This window comes from Desmodus rotundus, chromosome 9 (genome assembly GCF_022682495.2).
Source record: "Desmodus rotundus isolate HL8 chromosome 9, HLdesRot8A.1, whole genome shotgun sequence".
In the NCBI taxonomy this organism is placed as follows: domain Eukaryota; kingdom Metazoa; phylum Chordata; class Mammalia; order Chiroptera; family Phyllostomidae; genus Desmodus; species Desmodus rotundus.
In genome coordinates this window covers 64,551,021-64,571,100 of record NC_071395.1, presented here as the reverse complement: position 1 = coordinate 64,571,100, position 20,080 = coordinate 64,551,021, and the positions used below count along the sequence as shown (strand labels likewise).

At 37.9% G+C, this 20,080-nt stretch overlaps 1 protein-coding gene across 5 annotated transcripts in view; it reads right to left on the bottom strand.

Annotated features, from left to right (window-relative positions):
* The window catches only part of ULK2 (unc-51 like autophagy activating kinase 2), a 123,813-nt gene that overhangs the window by 55,965 nt on the left and 47,768 nt on the right, over positions 1-20,080 (bottom strand). For all 5 annotated transcript variants that reach the window (XM_053930761.2, XM_053930760.2, XM_053930759.2 and 2 more), the window contains 2 exons: positions 11,257-11,317; positions 1,553-1,690 (listed from right to left, as the gene is read on the bottom strand). In XM_053930761.2, the coding sequence (XP_053786736.1) occupies positions 1,553-1,690; positions 11,257-11,317 (199 nt within the window). The remainder of the gene's footprint in view (positions 1-1,552; positions 1,691-11,256; positions 11,318-20,080) is intronic.

Below are 20,080 nucleotides of genomic sequence, written 5' to 3'. Positions count from 1 at the left end.
AATGTTTATATAGAACAGCCATTTTCAATTTTGGGAGTCTTAGGTCCCTATTACATTTAAATTACTGAAGATACCAAGGAGGTTTTGTTCATGCAACTTGTATCTATTGAAAACTGAGAAATTTTTGTAATCATCAATTCATTAAAAGTAAGCTTACTACATGTAACATAATTATGAAAAATAATTATATCTTCCAAAACAAAATAAATTAGTGAGAAGCATGGTATCATTGTATATTTTTGGAAATCTCTATCTAATGCCTGGCCAAATAGGTGACAAATGGATGCTCATTACCATTTCTATTACCATTACACTCAATCTATTGCACCACATGAAGTACATGAAGGAAACCCAGACTTACACAAATATTTAACTGGAAAGGGGAGGGATAGTTTGGTAGTCTTTTCAGATACTTTTCTTTGATACTAGAGCAAAACTCAGCAAGTGGCCATTTCTAAAACACTGGTTATAGTGTGGAATCTGAAACCACCTCAGGGGTATTACGTACTCTGTTACATTAAATTCCATTCTTTGGCAAAGTACCCTGTCCTTGGAATAAATCGTTCATCCATGCATGAGTACTTTTAAACATGGTCATTTGGAAAATATTGGTTGACTGAGTTATACAGATATTCCAAATGTTGACACATTATACAATATCAAAAAATCACATTCACATCAAAATACCACCACCAGTCTTAACAGAAATGGCTGTCAATATGTAACAGAAGCTATAAAGTTTACAACAGTGAATGGAAGTTTTCCAAAATTCTAATTTTTACTCAAGAGCTGATATTAATGTAACTTGTTTTCTTCTCCTTTAAAAAAAATGTTTATCTATTTTGAGAGAGAATGAAATGAAGAGAGAGAGAGAGGGAAAAAAACATGGATCAGTTGCTTCTTACGTGTGCCTTGACCAGGGACCAGCCCACAACCCAGGCATATGCCTCAACGAGGAGTGGAACCAGAGACCTTTTGGTTTGCAGGACAACGCCCAACCCACTAAGCCACACCAGTCAGGGCTATGTCACTTGTTTTCTCCAAAGTGATAGACTTAGTTCATTTTTGACAAAATGGCTGCCAACTACCCATAATCATAGTTTTGTCCTTTCAAGTAAAAATGGTGTTCCACAAAAAAAGGATTCATTGAGCTTGCAACTAAAACAATCTCACAAGTGCTTTTCCTTAAAACAACTACTCCAATGTGCAACAAAAGTGATTTATGCCAACATTTATTGAAGATTTTCAAAGGCAAACAGTAATTTTTACTGCTGCCTTAATTCCTTGGCACTGTAAGTGTGTGGTGGTAAAGAACACAGAGACTAACAGCGCAGTCGAGCGCCACTAACTTGATGCATTTTAAGGCGCCAGCAGTTTCCCATCATGGCTGAACTAGATTTTCAGGCTGTTCTGTTGTTTTGGAGTTTAGCTGTAATTTTGAAGTGGTTATGGGAGGTTCCAAATACTGTGTTTACTCATACCACCATTTTGGCCAGAATCCCCCAAATTTTTAATATAAGAAAAATTAGAAAGTTTTAAAATATCAGCTCACCTGGGAGAACCATGTGGATTTGTGCCAGAGCTGGCAGTAGATGTAAGATTCTGCTCTATGCGCTGGTAATTCTTTATCTGAGTAGGAACTGGAATTGGTGCTGTTTCACTGTGAGGTGACACAGTAGGTGGACACTGCCTGCAACCATAATTTGTTGAAAAAGAAGGAAATCCAAGTGAGACCATTTTTCTTCCATTTGACCTATTGGTGCCACTTAGAGAAAATTTTAGAGGATGCCAAATGAACACTTTGGTATGTAATTAGAAAATGACCATCTTATAAAAATATATAAAGCAAAAAATATCTCATTTTCATTTAAAGAACCCTCCTGGCATTCATATACATATTGAGGACTAAGAATTATAACGAGAACTGAAAAACATTCCTTTACAACAGGAAAAGTAGATAGGCAAAACTCAGTTTCATCTACTCACATTTTGCTATTAATTATTATGTGAGAGAAAAATAATATTTCTAGGAAAATAGGCAGGGTAAATGAACAGGAAGTTCAGGAGCAAAGGTAACCAGACTGTTTACAAAAGTTATGAATGCAGTAGGCATCCCCAAGGAACCCTGACTTTTATGAAGATAGAAAGTACACTGTGTAACTCTCAAAGTACAGAACTGATTTGAGCTCCAAATTTTTAAATGTTAGTATTTGATTTCTTAATAGTCTCTTTCCTTGATTTTCATAAATTCAGAAATAGTATGTCCTTAGATGACTTTCAATTCAATTTACAACATACCTTGAAACATCAGGAACAATACAGAGCCTTAACAAAGATGACTTATTTTATTCTTCTGCCTGTTAGAATTCTAAAAAAGCCACAATCTCCCACTTAATCCCAATTACACCACAGATATAAAGAGATTATGTAGTTATCTAAACAAAAACTATGATTATCTATTACAGTATCACTTTAGAACTTTTTAAACCATCAGAGTTTTTTATATGTAAATCAAAAGAAAATTTCATCTGTAGCAGAGATGTTAGTTGCGTTCCCAATAGCCATTCATCCATTCTTCCTTACTATCAGAACTCAAATTTTGTGGAAGGTAGTAATTTTGCCCATTTAAATTATGACATATCCCAGACCTCCTTGTAACCTTGAGCAGTCATAGGTCTTTCTTAGTCAATAACATATAAGGCCGGGGTGTCCAGTATTTTGGCGTCTCTGGGCCACACGGGAAGAACAGTTGTCTTAGGCCACACACTGAATACACAAACACTAATGAAAACTGAGCAAAAAAAGGTTTTAAGTAAATTTACAATTTTGTGTTGGGCTGCATTCACAGCCATCCTGGGCTACACGTGGCCCACGGGTTGGACACTAAGGGTAAGTCTTTTATCCATTCTCCCTCCTACCTGAAATGTGGGCATGTTTACTGAAGCTTCAGCAGCTATCTTGGAACCGTGAAGGCCAAAAAAATTAGAGAAAACTTCCTTGAGCCACAGAAAAGACAACTATTTATCTTGACTTCTCTTCATGTATGAAAACAAAAGCTTTAGTGTTCAACGACACTATAGTCAGGACCCTGTTGTTTATAGTCAAGTGGAATTCCTGACTGATACACCATTCAAAATAGTTCTCACTATTTTTCACTACTTAATTCTATTATCTTTTAAATACAATGATTTATTTATGTTTTTAATATCTACACATCTGATTATAAAGTTTACCTATAACCTAAAAGCAAAACAAAACACTTCTGCTTCTCAAAACTGAACAGCTTTACAAGACTTTTACTAAACAACTCTGGAGCCTGCAACCCAGTACACATACAGGCTGACGGCCTGAGTTGCTCAAGAACAGAATAACCCACACAGTCATCGAGTAGCAGCAGGTGAATGAATAAATGCCATCTTTCTACTGTCTCAGCTTAGTAGTACATAATGAGCTGGTGAAGCAAGTACATCTGGAAATTTGTTATTTTATTTTTAAATATTTTTATTGAATTTATTGGGGTGACATTGGTTAATGAAATTACATTGGTTTCAAGTGTGCCGTTCAATAATATATCATCTGTATATTATATTGTATGATCATCACCCAAAGTCAAGTCTCCTTCTGGCACCATTTACCTCCCCTTTACCCTGTTCTAACTGTCCCCACCCCCTTTCCCTCGAGTAATCACAATACTATTGTCTGGGTCTATGAGGGTTTGTTTTTTCTTCTGCTTAATCCCATCACCTTTTTCACCCAGCCCCCAATCCCTAACCCCTATCCCCTCTGACAGCTGCCAGTCTATTCCCTGTATCTATTAGCCTGTTTCTATTTTGTTCATTAGATTCCACCTGTAAGTGAGATCATATGATATTTGTCTTTCACTGGCTAGCTTATTTCATTCAGCACAATACTCTCCAAGTCCATCCATGCTATTGCAAAATGTAAGATTTCCTTCTTTTTTATAGCCACATAGTATTCCATTGTGTAAATGTACCACAGCTGTTTTATCCACTCATCTACTGATGAACACTTGGGCTCTTTCCAGATCTTGGCTATTATAAATAGTGCTGCAATCAACATAAGGGTACACATACTCTTTTGAATTAGTGATTGGGTTTCTTCAGATATGTTCCCAAAAGTGGAATTGCTGGGTCATAATGTAGTTCCATTTTTAATTTTCTGAGGAAATGCCTTACTGTTCTCCACAGTGGCTGCACCAGTCCACATTCCCATCAACAGTGCATGTAGGTTTCCTTTTCTCCACATACTTGCCAACACTTGTTGTTTATTTATTGATAATAGCCATTCTGACAGGTGTGAGGTGATATCTCATTATGGTTTTTATTTGCATCTCTCTGATGGTTAGTAACGTTAAGCATCTTTTAATTAGGTTTTTTTTTTAACTTATACACTGTCAGGTTCTAAAATCTTCCTGTTAATCACTAAAGGGAAATTAAGAAGCTGGATAAAGATACCCTAAGATATAAACTTAGCAACCTCATAATTCAAGGCATCTGTCTCAGGGAATCCCAAGCAACCAAATGGCTTCTCTAATAACTCTGGTTCCTCCCTTCCCAGCATACCAGGAGATGAACAGCCATGGCAGGGGTTCTGTAATGTCTCAGTTACTGAACAGGGCCTTCAAGTCTCAGTCTAAAAAGTCTTCCCTGGACAAATCCCCAGAGTTCCAGCTATCAAAGACCACTACAGTTACTTTTTTGTCTAGCTTTACATTAATATCAATATTTAACCATTACCCAACTCCCTAGCCCAACGTGAGGAGAGGAAAGGCCTGTCTATGTAAGCCCTGAGTCTTCAGCTGGTCCTCACTTACACTAGGTCCTATAAGTTCAAGGATTCTCTATGTGAAAAGTCATCTTAGACCCACATGGAATACCAGGAAAACCAAGCAGTCTGTTGAAACAGTAACACAATCATATGTCATTCTATCTACTCTCACAAATGCTGAGGAAGAACAAAAATGCAAATGGACAAATAAAAGATGAGGTGATTTCATGAAAGCGTCTTCAAATTCACAACCTTTACAACAGAAGATTCCCAAATGTCCCTCTCCGTTTTAGAAGGACTCCATGAAAAAAAAAAAAACCCTAAAGGGTTAAGTGATCAGGATAGCAGTAATACAGCTGGAATGTAACACCAAGGACAGAGATAAGAGGGAAGGACCTATGCAATGAGTTCCGGGAAGCCCAATCTCTGCAGCCAAGTGCCAAGCCAGATCTGTCAGCTCATGCTCACAGGGCTGTGGCTAAGTGAATAGGAGCAAAAGAGAAGTAACTGCCTAGGCTGGTATACAAGCCATAGTTCCAGGTGAAAAGCAGATGAAAGATCCAGTAAATAAGGGGCTAGTGTCTGTAGAGAGGCCACAAATATAGGAATACACTAGAGATGACTCACCTTACTGCACCCTGTGTTGTGCACACATTTGGCCTCCATCAAAATTCTGATATCGTAAAACTAAAAACAAAAGATGGAGAGGGAGAATAACAACCAAAACAAAATTTAAAAAACAAACTTATATTTTAGAAGATTTTATTTATTTATTTTTAGAGAGAGGGGAAGGGAGAGAGAAAGAGAGGGAGAGAAACATCAATGTGCAGTTGCCTCTCAGGGGCCCCCTACCAGGGAGCTGGCCTACAACCCAGGCATGTGCCCTGACTGGGAATTGAACCGGCAACCCTTTGCTTCGTAGTTGGATGCTCAATCCACTGAGCCACACCAGCCACGGCACAAAAATTGTTCAATTAAAAAAACTGTGACCCTCACTGGCGTGGCTCAGTGAATTGAGTGCCAGCCTGTGAACCAAAGGGTTGATAGTTCAATTCCCAGTCAGGGCACATGCGGGTTGCAGGACAAGTCCCCAGTGAGGGGCATGCAAGAGGCAACCACACATTGATGTTTCTCTCCCACTTTCTCCCTCCTTTCCCCTCTCTAAAAATAAATAAATAAAATCTTTAAAAAAGGATTCTGATATCCTAAGTCCTATGCCTGTGTCTACGTGACTGCATGCATAAGGAATAGATACATACTGAAGGCTGTTGTATGGGTAGCTAAACACTGAGAAGTGTTTCTTTAGGTGGAAATGCACTTATTAGTGGAAAAAGTTCGAAAATTATACTTTAGGAAGAGAAGCTGAGAAGAAGGAAAGAAGAAGAAAAAATGGCAGCAAATCAAAAGAAGTGAAAACCTGGAAATACGAGGCCTGTCTGGAAAAAGTCCAGCCATTGTTAATATAAGGAGGACAGTGTACATGGCATCGATGTATCCTAGCAGCCAAGGAGAGTGGACTGGAATGCACATGTGTGCACAATGACGACTTCACTGTACTAGTCAGTGGAGGCAGTAGGTGACCTGATTGAGCATGTATACCATGTGGCCATCACATTCAAAATGACTGAGCAAATAGAGCAATGAATCTAAATCAAATTTTGTGTTAAGCCTGAAGGTTCCTCTATGGAAACTATTCAGATGATTCAGAGGGCCGCAGCTATGGGCAACTGACATTTGGCACCTTCATCACGACAATGAGCCCACTCATGCATCTCATCTTGTGCAGAGGGTTTGGCAAAACATCAAATCACCCAGGTGACTCTGCCCCACTACGGGCCAGATTTAGCACCCTGCAACTTCTGGCTTTTCCCAAAACTAAAATCACTTTTGAAAGAAAAGAGATTTCAGACTGTTGATAACACTCAGGAAAAATACAATGGGACACCTGATGGTGATTGGGAGAACTGTGTGAGGTCCCAAGATGCCTACTTTGAAGGGGACTGAGGCATCATATATAATTATCATACTATAATATCCTTAGCCCTGGCTAGTGTGGCTCAGTGGATTGAGTGCCAGCCTGCGAATCAAAGGGTCACTGGTTCAATTCCCAGTCAGGGTACATGCCTGGGTATGTGGGCCAGGTTCCCGGTGGGGGGGTATATGAGAAGCAACCACACGTTGATGTTTCTCTTCTCTTCCTCCCTACCTTCCCCTCTCTCTAAAAACAAATAAATAAAATCTTTTTTAAAAATTCAATCTTTATAAAAATAAAATAAATAAATAAATCTTAAAAACTTATCCTCAAAGAAAGGCAGAAAACAAGTCTTCACAAAATTTGTTTATCCTCCTGGCTCCAAAACGGTATGTCAGGTACTCCAGGGTGCCTCTGCTACTCAAGGGGTGCCTTAGAGTGCATTACATTGTTTAAGTAAACATACAGACACTCTGGAAAAACTACCACTACTCTAAACTAAAATTACTATTAAGATCTTTGGGCAGAACTATGTAACAAATGCAACTGTTAGGTATTTTATGAGCATACAGGCATCGCTAAAAATTGTTTCAGTAAACACTAGGGGAACATCTAACTTTACATATTTTACTGATAAACTACCACATGATCCAAAATGCCTAGTCTCAATGTGAAGTTTTTCCTATTTAAAAAATTCCTTCAAAGTGCTGAAATGCACCAACACTATTAAGAAGTTGTTACTGAGTTTTCATGGGCACATGGTAAGCTTTCCTGAGTAACCTAGTAGGCTTATATTATGCAGCTGGCATTCAGTGAGGAGAAAGGTCAGCAACTTCATAAACCTTTTTAGAAGATACTGAAATGAAAACCTCAAGGGAGATGGTACTTTGAAATCACTACCTATACAGCTAAGGTAAGAAAAGAGCCATTTGTGTGGCTCACAAGTGTCTATATCTTTTACACGACACTGTAAATCCATCCTATGCTCCTAGCCTAAGCAGTGCTTTCCTGAAATGGCAGACTAAATTTGTGCCCAGGCAGCCAAAGTACTGCAGGCCAAAAACCTCAGATGCCAAGACTTTCAACGGCTTTAGTTAACATCAACCAACATGTACACAGATTTCTGTCAATAGGTCCTACAAAGTAAAATTCTATATCCTGAATTATATTTTCCTAATATATTAAGGGAGATACAAATTTGTATAAGGAGATACAAAACCTTAATGGCGCCATGAAGAATAAGTGCTTCATCTACAGGAAACTATTTTAATTTTTCACACAGCAAAATTTTAAATATTATTTTTATATTTATGTTTTCAGTTGCACTTAATATCTTGTGGTAGAGTGTATGATTTTTTTTTCCCAAAATATTCACTATGTCTCTCTGAACCCACTTCTGCATCCCTTGTGTACGTCCTGTCACAACACCTGGGAAGCAGGTTGGAAGCACAGCTCCTACTTGGGACATGCTGTCCTCAAAGCAGAGGACAACAGACTGGTGACAGACCAGAAGCTTTCAGAGCCATTATGTAGTTCTGCCATGAACTCTTTCCCGTCTCCACTGAGATCAGCATGTACTAAATTCTTATAGAGAATCTAGGTGACAAAAACACCAACAACCCCCTGCCAAAAACTACGTTAATGGACACACAATAGATAAAGATGCAACTGTGACATGAATAACAATAAACGGGGAGTATATTCCTTTAATCTCAGTAGAAGTAGAGTTTTTGTATGCAACTGAAGTTATCAGTTCAAAATGGAGTGCTATAACTTCAAGATATTTTACGTAATCGCAATGATAACCACAAAGAATGTATCTATGGAATGTACACAATAGAAATGAGGAGAGCCTCAAAGTATATCACCACAAAGAATCAACATAACACTAAAGAAGGTAGTCAGAGTGAAAGGGAGGGACAAAAAAACCCACAAGACAAAGATAACAAACGACAATGACAAATCTTTCCCTATTAGGCTAAAAAGGACGGAAAATGATATTCCATGCAAATGATAACCAAACAGAACAGGGGTGGCTATAGTACTGATAATATCAGAAAAAACAGACTTTCAGTCAAATACTGTTACAAGAGACAAAAATGACATTATTTAATAATAAAAAGGTCAATTAATTAGGAAGATACTGTACTTATAAATATTTATGCACCAAATATCACCACTCTCAAATATATAAAGCAAATACTGACAGATTTAAAGGAAGAAACAGACCATTCTACAGTAATAATTGGATACTTCAAATACCCCATTTTCCATAATGGGTAAAACAACCAGACAACAGATAAAAAAACCCACAGGCTTGAATAACACAGACAAGTGAATCTAACAGACATATATAGAACACTCCCACCAACTGAAAAACAATGCATTCTTCTCAAGTGCACACAAAACATTCTCCAGGACAGATGACATGTTAGGTAGGCCACAAAACAAATCCTGACAAATTTTTTAAAATTCCAATCATAAAAAATATCCTTTACAATCACGACGAATAGAAACTAGAAATCAACAGTAGAAGGATACTAGAAAAACCCACAAATACATAGAAATTAAACAGCACGCTCTTAAACAACCAATGGGTCAAAGAAGAAATCACAAAGAAACCAGAAAATATCTTGAGAACAATGAAAATGAAAAAACAACATAACAAAACTTATGGGATACAGTGAAAGTAGAACAAAAATAAAAGTTATCAACACCCACATTAAAAAAGTATGTTCTCAAAACAACATACCTTTACCCCTCAAAGAACTAGAAAAAGAACAAACTCAATCCAAAGCTAGCAGAAAATAAGAAAATAAGAAGAAAATATAGAAATTAGAGCAGAGATAAACAAAATTGAGAAAATAGAAAATATAAAAATTGAAAAATTAAAAAGTTGGTATTTTTAGAAATTCAACTAAACTGGCGAAACTTCAGCTAGATTAACTAACAAAAAAAGGGAGAACACTCAAAATCAAAAATGAAAGAAGGTAATAAGGGAACTCAAGAATTAAAGATTTTAGCTATAGTTGATACACTAAGTGACTGATGCATGTGAAAAGCTGTTATTCCAGGAACTGGAATGACTGACCCCAGGAGGTGACAATCCAACCTTCCTACCTCAGAGGGTCTGCAAGCCATGGAGATGGTATCTGAGCCATTGTGTTCCAGGGAGGGAACACCAGAGATCCAAATAAAGAATTGTTTGGATCAAATGGGAGAAAATATTTGTAAATTGCATATCTGATAAAGGGTTAAGATCTAATATATATAAAGAACTCCAACCCAACAACAAAAAAATAACCTGATTAAAAAATGGGCAAAAGACTTGAATATACAAATGGCCAACAAGTATATGAAAAGATGCTCAAAACCACTAATAATTAAAGAAATGCAAATCACAATGACAATGAGGTATCACCTCACACCCATTAAGATGGCTATTATTGCCCTGGCTGGTGTGGCTCAGTAGACTGAGCACTGGCTTGAGAACTGAAAGGTCTCCAGTTCAATTCCCAGTCAGGGCACATTACCAGGGTTGCAGGCAAGGTCCCCAGTAAGGGGCATGCAAGAGGCAACCGATCAATGCAGTATCTCTTGCACATTGATGTTTCTCTCTCTCTTTCTCCTTCCCTTCCCTTCTCTCTAAAAACAAATAAATCTTTATAAAAAATAGCTATTATTTTAAAAAAACAGAAAATAACAAATGTTCGCAAGGTTGTAGAGAAATCAGAACCCTTGTACACTGTTGGTAGGAATATAAAATGATGCATCCACTATGGAAAATTGTATGGTGTCTCCTAAAAAATTAAAAATAGAATTATCATATGATCCACCAGCCCCACTTTTGAGTATATACCCAAAAGAACTAAAAGCAGGGTCTCGAACAGATAGATATTTGCACATTCACATTCATAGCAGCATTACTCACAATAGCCCAAAGGCAGAAGCACTCCAACTGTCTACTGTCTACTGCAAAATGTGGTATATCCATACAATGGAGTATTAATATTTAGGTATTACTATTTGGCCTTGAAAAGGAAATTCTAAGACGTGCTGCAACATGGATAAACCTTGAGGACATTGTACTGACTGCACTAAGCCAGTCACAAAAAGACAAATATTATATGATTCTATTTATATAAGGTTCTATAAAGCAGTCAAACTCATGGAAACAGAAAGTAGAATGGTGGTTACCAGTGCCTGCGGAAGGGGAAATATGGGGTGTTGTCACACAATGAGACTGAGTTTCAGTTTTGAAGATGAAACAGTTCTGGAGATCTTTTACACAGCATTGAATATACTTTACTGAACTGTAAACTTAAAAATGGTTAAGGCAGCAGATTTTATGTTTTTACCATAATTTTTTAAAAAAATTATCAATTGAGAAACAAAATAAATTTTAGAGTCAAGAACACACAAAGTTCTTTAACTTTACTTACAAGAAAACCCCCAAAATATAAAAAAACCTTTTAGTTAATTACATGTAAACATACCCTCCACACACCAAGAACTCATTTGAAGCACGTCTGCCAGCAGTTCCTATTGGCATATCATCTAAAGGAAAAAGAGAAAAATATAGTCATTTTAGCTACATCATCTACTTAAACATAAATTGTTCTTACATGATTATTAGTGTGGATAAAAAAGGGGCCACATGCTCCACCTGACAAGCTCAGGAGAGGCCTACATGGCAGCCTAACAAACTCAAGAGATCTGAAGTAACTATATGGGATGGTCTGAAATGAAAATTTCCCAACTAAAAGCAAGTCATCAGGTAGTCAGGTCTTGGGCCAGCATCTTCCCTGACAATAGTCAGTCTTTACCTTACTTGGGCCTAACTATTGTCTTTCTGAATATGTGATAACAGCGTAATTCCCCTCCCAGACCCCTCACGGTACAACCTCCCACCGTAGCAGGAGACCCCATTGTTATCAGGTTCTCTCAAGTACTATCTCTTTGTGCTAGAAATGGTCATTGCTAACTGTACTCACCTATGTCTATCGTTTTATCTTTTTATCCTATCCCAGAGGTTTCCCTACTTGGCTTTCTTCCACCTCCCTAGTCTATCACCAGTGAATTTCATGTAACCCTCTTAGGCCTCCTCCTTTGATTGCCATGTATAAAGTAAGGAGCAATACTACCATTCTTAATCCACTGAGATGTTGCTTCCCAGGAACTGTCGTCAGTTTGGCTCATATAAACTCAAAAATTCTCTATAGGTTTGAATGTCTCTTATGTTGAAATTAGGGAACAATCTGAGGACAACCATGTGCTGACCTGCAATTTCATCCATGAAGAACAACAGGTAGACACAGAACACTGTGCCCAGCTGGACGCACAGGATGCAGCCCTCTTAACGCCCACTTCTATAAGCAAACATCAGTTCTTTTCAAGGTAAAGTGTCACATTCATTTAAGGATTTATGTATTTCTTCACCATTTAACATGTGCAAAAAATGCTACTGTTTTATTGTGTTTCCTTTAATGCATTACTGACAAAGGCTTTGAGTATTGTACCCCCAATCCCAATTTGGCCCTAAACTCTTATGTTTTTAGTGAACAGCTTTGCAGGTTGTAGTCATTTTTAGAAACAGATGTCATGTTCTAGCACAACTGACTGTAAACACAGCACAGTCCCCTCTAAGGCTGAAAGCACTTCCTCCTGCTGCAAAACACTCCCTTGGGTCTTGCTTGCGTTGTTGAACAAGATGTCGTGGCAGCTGGGGCCTCCAGACACAGCAGCACCTGCCACAGGTCATCTACTCCTCAGTTACCCACTTACGGGAATAGAGCACAGCTCAGAGGGCAGGGACCCCGGATTCCTTGTCGCTGTCATATACACTGTATCACATTGCTTGTGTGATTTTAAATGGCACTAAAAGTATAATTAGTATGTGTTGAAGTGAAATCAGTGTTGACCAAATAATATAAATTAAAAAAAATAAACTATTCTGCTAACCTATGCTCAAAAATGGAAGAAAACAATCACAAATACCCCTCTGAGTGGCCCTAAATGGGCACTGAGAAGTGTACCTATTTTGTACCTATTCTGAAGCTTATAGTCTAGTAGTGAAAGGAGGTGATAATGTCAGGAGTTGGGGAGAGGGATGAGGAAAATAAATGAGAACAAGAGGGCAAGGAGCAGGCGGCAAGGAAGCCTCTATTCTACAGACCGCAGTTACCTACAGGGTGATAGAGGGAACGGGGTAGATGGGCTGGGACAAAGGCTAGATTTCACTAACTGTACTTCATTTTGTAGCTCTGAATTTGAAACTATGCATAATTATGAAACAAAATTAAATTAAAAAAGAACAATCCCTAGAAATCAAAAGTAGAATGAAGCAAAGATAGCACAGTCACCAAAATGAGTTATTTCAAGAAACTTTAAACTCAGTAATTTAACAGGACATTCCTAATGAGATTATCCTAAGGACAAAAAGACCTACAAAATGTTTTAAATATTTTTTTAGTAATCATATTGTTATTTTGATGTCATATTGTTACTTTGAAACTATTGGGAGAGGAGAGAAAAAGAGCCTACACTCACAAGGGCAAAAGAACAGAAAAGTTAACAGCCCCCCAAATTTGGAAGCTAAAAGGTTGATATAAGTGGTATTTGACCTAGAAGACCCAAGAAGATATAATCCGTAGTCAGCAGAAGGAAAATCCAGAAGTACCAACTTATATACAGGAAAAGCCTGGATGTCTTTACTTGGGACAGAATAAAACACAAGGTTCTCTGACCTGCAGCACACCAGGCCAAGAGGAAGCAGCAGCACATTGTGAGAAATGGCTGGGGAAAACAGCAGCGGTAAGTGAAGTTCTACACACTGGGCTACTGAGACCTCCAGGCTTCTTGCCGTGTTTGGCTCCCCCACATGCTATCAGTATATACTCTAAGCTGAATACTGTCTGAGACTTCTCTGGGGGACCTGAGAAATCCCCCCAAAGGAAGCAGTCTGAAGCAATAACAGCTATGTCACCCAGTCTAGAGGCTTGCCGTTCATGAGACCCGCTACATACAGAGCCTTCAAACATCTTACTGTCCATTCTTGATTATAAGCATACAACAATCACCAAATATCCAAGGGAAGAACTAATATGAAAACCAGACTCCAAAACAAACGACGAGGGGAAAGAACCAACGTATTTTTTAAGGAAAAGTTAAAATATATATATAATTAATGACCTCAGAGATAAAACAAAACAGTGTACCCTGAAGTAAAATAGCGCAGTATTCAGAGGGAATAAAGAGCTTATGAAAATTCAAAATATGAGAGCATAAATGAAAAACTCAACAAAATAGTTAGAAGAAAACATTAAGGAAATTTCCCTAAAAATGCAGAGCAGTAAGACAAAGAGAAAATCAGATAAAAAAAAAAAAAAAGGATAAAATCGGGAAAGCTATTGAGATATTATCATCATTTTTAAATTGTATGGATGTTTTAAATGTCTTATATGAGTTCTTAAGGCGCTTAAGGAGCTCCTACTAAGGAGCTTAAAAGTCACCATTCCACCCTAACACATAAAAAGCTGAACAGCTGAAAAATCAACAACTCTTCTTGGGTCTAAAAGGAGAGGAGGACAAAGCAAACCGAGCTCCCAAGATTGGAGAGACAGGCAGATACAGGGAGCTCTGGCTTACCTGAGAAGAGATTCCAAGCAGAAACTTCCATGGAAACCAGAGCCAGGACACAAGAGCCTAGCTTTTCAAGACAGAAAATCAACAATTTGCTAGAGGCCCAGTGCAGACGAGTCTAAGTTACAAACTCCAGGAAAACCCAGTCAGAGTGAGGTTCAGGGTATTGTCAGATATACCTCTAGGAGCTCAATCAGATTCCCACAGTAAATATGGGAGAAAAATCCCTACCTGCTTCCAGCAGGGAGAGGGAAATGGAAACATTTTTAAGTCAATCAGAGCATTCTGATTTTAACAATGCCAAACTATTAATCTGCTCAGGTTAAACTCAGAGCCTAATTGACCTGGGGGAAGGGAAACACCCAACTCCAGCCCCTATAGCCATCCTGTCCCACCTAACTCAAGAGAAACTGGAAAACACTGAAGTCTTAACACCAGAGGTTCACTCAAAGACTGAGAGCGGCTCACAGGCCTACAGAGCACTGCCCCTCCTCCTCCCTGCCCCACGACTTCTAAAGGCCTATTTACAGCAGTTCCTTTCGTCTGGTGCAGCACGTATAGGTATCAAGAAAAAAATTACAAGGCATACCAAAAAGCAAAATACTTTGAAAAAACAGAGACAGCATCAGAACCAGACACACAGGGATGTTAAAGTTATCAGATCAGGAATTTAAAACAACTATGATTAATATGCTAAGGGCTTTAATGGAAAAAGTAGACAGCCTGCAAGAACAGATGGGCAATACAAGCAGAGAAATGGAAATCCTAAGAAAAAATAAAAAGGTGAGAGATAAAAACAAATAAAACTCTGTAACAGAAATGAAGAATGCCTTTGATAAGCTTATTAGGAGACTGGACACAGGTGATGAAAGAATCTCTGAGCTACACAATATATTAACAGAATCCTCATAAACCAAAAAACAAAGACAACAAAGTCTTTAAAAAAAGAGTATCCAAGGTCTGTGAGACAACTACAAAAGGTGTAACATATGTGTAACGAGATTACCAAAAGGAAGAGAAAGAAAGGAACAGAAGCAAATATCTGAGACAATAAATAATGTCAGACACCAAGTCACATATCCGAAAGCTCAGGGAACACCAAGTGGATAAATGCCTCACGCAGCTACAGTCATGCATCGCTTAGCAATTCTGACAAACACATCATTAGGCCATTTCATCATTGTGGGATCATCACAGAGTGCAGTTATAAAACCTAAACGGTGTAGCCCACTCCACACCTAGGCTATACAGTATAACCTATTGCTCTGCAGAAGATGAAAAATAATTTTCCCTCTAGCCCTCTGGGTTCTTGTCTGAGACATCCCCATAATAAAAGACAGGTCAACAGGAGGAAAACAAACCAAAGTTTAATAACACATATACTCCTGTATACACGGAAGAGACCCAGGAAAACTGAGTACTCGCCAAAATGGCTGAAGCAACACAGAAGAAAAATGGGTGGGGTGGGGGTCAGTTATCAAAGGTTATCAGGAAAAGCAAAGCCCAAAACAGTAAGGTTGTTGTGCATATTGAAGTCCCTTGTCTTCTGCATTGATAAGAGTTTCTAGAAAAAGGTCATCCCCCTCTCCCTAACACCCTTACAATGGCCACCTCCTTTACAAAGGTAAATATCTTTTATAAAGGGTAACTTCTATTGGTTTGCAGAGCTTTTCCTATGTCTATTTCTTAAAATTAACCAGCCTAAAATAATCCTTATGGCAAAGAGACATATTTGGGAGTGACAAGTTCTGTTTCCCTAGAACTCCTAAGAACAAATCTGTACAAATTACTGTACTGAATACTGTACCAGGCATGTCCAACCTGAGGCCCACAGGCTGCATGTGACCCAGGCTGGCTATGAATGCAGCCCAACACAAAATCGTAAATTTACTTAAAACCTTTTTTTTTGCTCATCAGTTTTCATTAGTGTTTGTGTATTTAATGTGTGGCTGAAGACAACTCTTCTTCTTCCAGTGTGGGCCAGAGATGCCAAAAGATCGGGCACCCCTGCTAGACAATTATAACACAATAGTATTTGTTTCATGTGTAGCTCTAAGATGTTATAAGGCTAAGACATCTCTAGGCAACAGAAATTTTTCAGATCCATTACAATCTCATGGACCCACCTTTGTATATGTGGCCTTTCACTGACCTAAAAACATCATAATGTGGCACATGACTGTACCCCTAGGCATAACAGGTTCACATTACAGAAAATCAAAAATGAAATATTCTGCAAGATACCAGCAGGAAAGAACACTATACCTATAAAAGAACAAAGATAAACATTTCATTTACCTCTCCTCAGTGTGGACAAAAAGGGGCCACAAGGAAACCTGACAAGCTCAGGGGAGGCCTGTGTGACGGCCTTACAAACAGAGACCTAAAGTAACCACACAGGATGGTCTGCAATTAAAACTTACTAACTAAAAGCAGATCATAGCAGGCAGTCATGTCAAAAGCTAGAATCTTCCGTGACAAAAGTCAATCTTTACCTTCAATGAACCTATTGTCTTTTTGCATCTATGATAACAGACTTTTGGAGTGTTAGATAACATCCTTTTTTTTCCAAATCTCTGGGGCACAACCACCTACCAGAGAGGGACCCCAAATCCCTTCATTGCTATTGTTATTATGTTAATTGTTGACTGTTAACCATGTAAAGGAAGTATGTGTTCTGTTTTATCTTTTTATCCAATCCCAGAGGTTCCCCCCAACCTTTGCTTTCTCTGCCTCCCTAATCTATCCAACGGATTTCATGTAGCCTCCCTTATGTCTCCTCTTTTGATTATAATGTATAAAATAAGGTGCAAAACTGTCATTTCCCAGAGCATTTTCTCAATCTGCTGAGATTTTGCTTCCTTCCAACTGTTGTCAGTTTGTCTCAAATAAACTCACAAAAACTCTCTACAGGTATGAATGTTTCTTACATTGATTCAAGCAAGAAAAGAGTAGCGTGAAATATTTAAAGGCTTGAAGGAAAAAAATCATCAACTTAAATTCTGTACCCTAAAAATTATTCTTCAAAAGTGAAGGAAAATAACAAAGACTTTCTCAGACAAATAAAAATTGAGGGAAAGATCTGCCTTGCCAAAAATGTTAAAAGTTCTTTAGAGAGAAGGAAAATAATATGTCAGAAAATTGAGTCTACTAAGAGAAGAATACCAAAAAAGGAATAAGTGAAGGTAAAATAAAAACTTTCATCTTTCTTATTTTTACATGATCTAAGAGGTATCAGTTTGTTCAAAATAATAATAGCAACAATGTCTATATTCAGTTACATATCTTTGTATACATTATATGTATACATACGTATATAGGCTTACAAATGCTTATACAAGCAAAATGAATGACCACAATGATACAAGGGACAGGAGGAAAGATGGAGGATTATTTTGTTATTATAAAGTGAACTCCCACTACCCGTGAAAACATCATAATGTGTTTTTTGATAGTGTTATTTGATAGTGGACTTGAATTATTATGTATATTTCAAACTCTAGGGCAACCACTGAAAAAATTTTCTAAGTATAATTGATGTGCTAACAGAAAGAAAATGAAATTATAACAATTAAAACAACAAGACAAAAAAAGAGTAGAAGACAGCAGAAACAAAGAACAGAGACAACAAACAGAAAAAAGTAACAAATATGGTAGATATTAATCTAACTATATCAATAATCACTTTTAATCTCAATGGTCTAAATGCACCAATTAAGAGAGATTTCAGAGTGTATCAAGCATGTAAGAAACTCACATTAAGACATAAAGACATATATAGATCAAAAGTAAATGGATGGAGGCCCTGGCTGGATAGCTCAGTTGGCGGTAGCATCACCCCATCTACCAAAGCGTCATGGGTTTGATCCCCAGTCAGGGAACATACCTAGGTTGCAAGTTCAATCCCCAGTCAGAGCGCAACCAATTGACATTTCTCTCCCTCCCTCTTCCTCTCTCTCTAAAATCAATTAACATATCCTCGGGTGAGGATTAAAAAATAAAGTAAATGGATAGAAAAAATAAACCATGCTAACACTAATCAAAAGAAAGAAGCAGCTATATTAATTTCAGACAGAGCAGGCTTTAAACTAAGAAAAATTATCAGAGATAAAGAAGGGCATTACATAATAATAAAATCATATTTACATAAATATAAGTTCTCCAAGGAGACATAATTCTTAACATGTACTCTGTAACAACAGAGTCAAACCATGTAACACAAAAAATGATAGATGCCAAGGAGAAATAGATGAATCCACTATTATAGTTGGAGACTTCAACAACCCTCCCTCAGAAACTGACAGATCCAGTAGACAGAAAATCAGTGATGACAGAGTTGAACTCCTTAACACCATCAATCACCTCAGCATTGACTGACATCGACAGACTATTGCATCCAACAACAAAAGAACACACATTTTCCTCAAACTCCCATGGTACACTGACCAAGAAAGACTACAGACTGGACCATAAAACATACCTTAACAAATTTCAAAGAATAAAAATCATGCAATGTCTGCTCTCAGACAACCATGAAATGATACTAGAAATCAGTAACAGAAAGATAACTGTAAAATCCCAAAATATGTGGAGATTAAACAACACACTTCTAAATAATTCATGGGTCAAAGAACAAACTTCAGGGGAGACGTAAAAGTATTTTGAAGTAAATGAAAATGGAAACACAACTTATCAAAATTTTTGGGAAGTAGTGAAAGCAGTGCTTGAAAAGAAATTTATAGCATCAAATGCACATATTAGAAAACAAAAAAGATCTAAACTCAATAATCTAAGTTTCCACCTTAGGAAACTAGAAAGTAGAAAGTGGAATAAAAGAAATAATACTAATTAGAACAGAAATCAATGAAACTGAGAACAGGAAATCAATAAAATCAATAAAATGAAAAGTTGTTTCTTTGAAAAGATTCAGAATATTGATAAACTTCTAGCCAAGCTGAGAAAAAAACAGGACACAAATTGTAGTATTAGCAATGAAAGAGGGGACATGACTACAGATACCACTGAAATGAAAAAGATAGATACTAGGGGGAGGAGGAAAAGAGATAATAAAGAACTACTATGAACAACTCCACACCCACAAATTTGATAACCTAGATGAAAAGGACCAGTTCTGTGAAACATACAATTTGCCAAAACTCACACATGAAGAAACAGACAATATAAATAGGCACATACTATTTAGTAAACTTGGATTTGTAATGGAGTGCAGAGCATGAGTCCCCTGAAAATAGGGGAAAAGCCCCCACAATCCTGTCTTCAGGCAGGATAGGGGAAGGGGGAGAGCAGAAGGTACAGTGTTTAAGATACACTGCATGACAACGGTAAGTTAACAGCCATGCCTTCCTGAAGGGAAGAGTGCTGCCCTCCAGCGCAAACTGTGTAAGTGACTGAGAACATTCAGGGACTTGTGACTGGGCGGTGGGGGGGGGGGGGGGGGGGCGTGGAGGTGGAAGGGCAGATGCCCACCCAGGATGCCCCTGTGTCACCAGGGACTTTCGTGCTGACTGAAGACCGCAGCCGAAAGAGGATAAAAGACACTGGGGAACTGGCAAAAAATGGCAGATGCTGACACACCACAGGAAGGGCTGGATATGAGGTTACAAAGAAAGTTCCAGGCTGAGCATTTAAATCAGGGTGGGCTAGTCAGAGAAAGAGAAA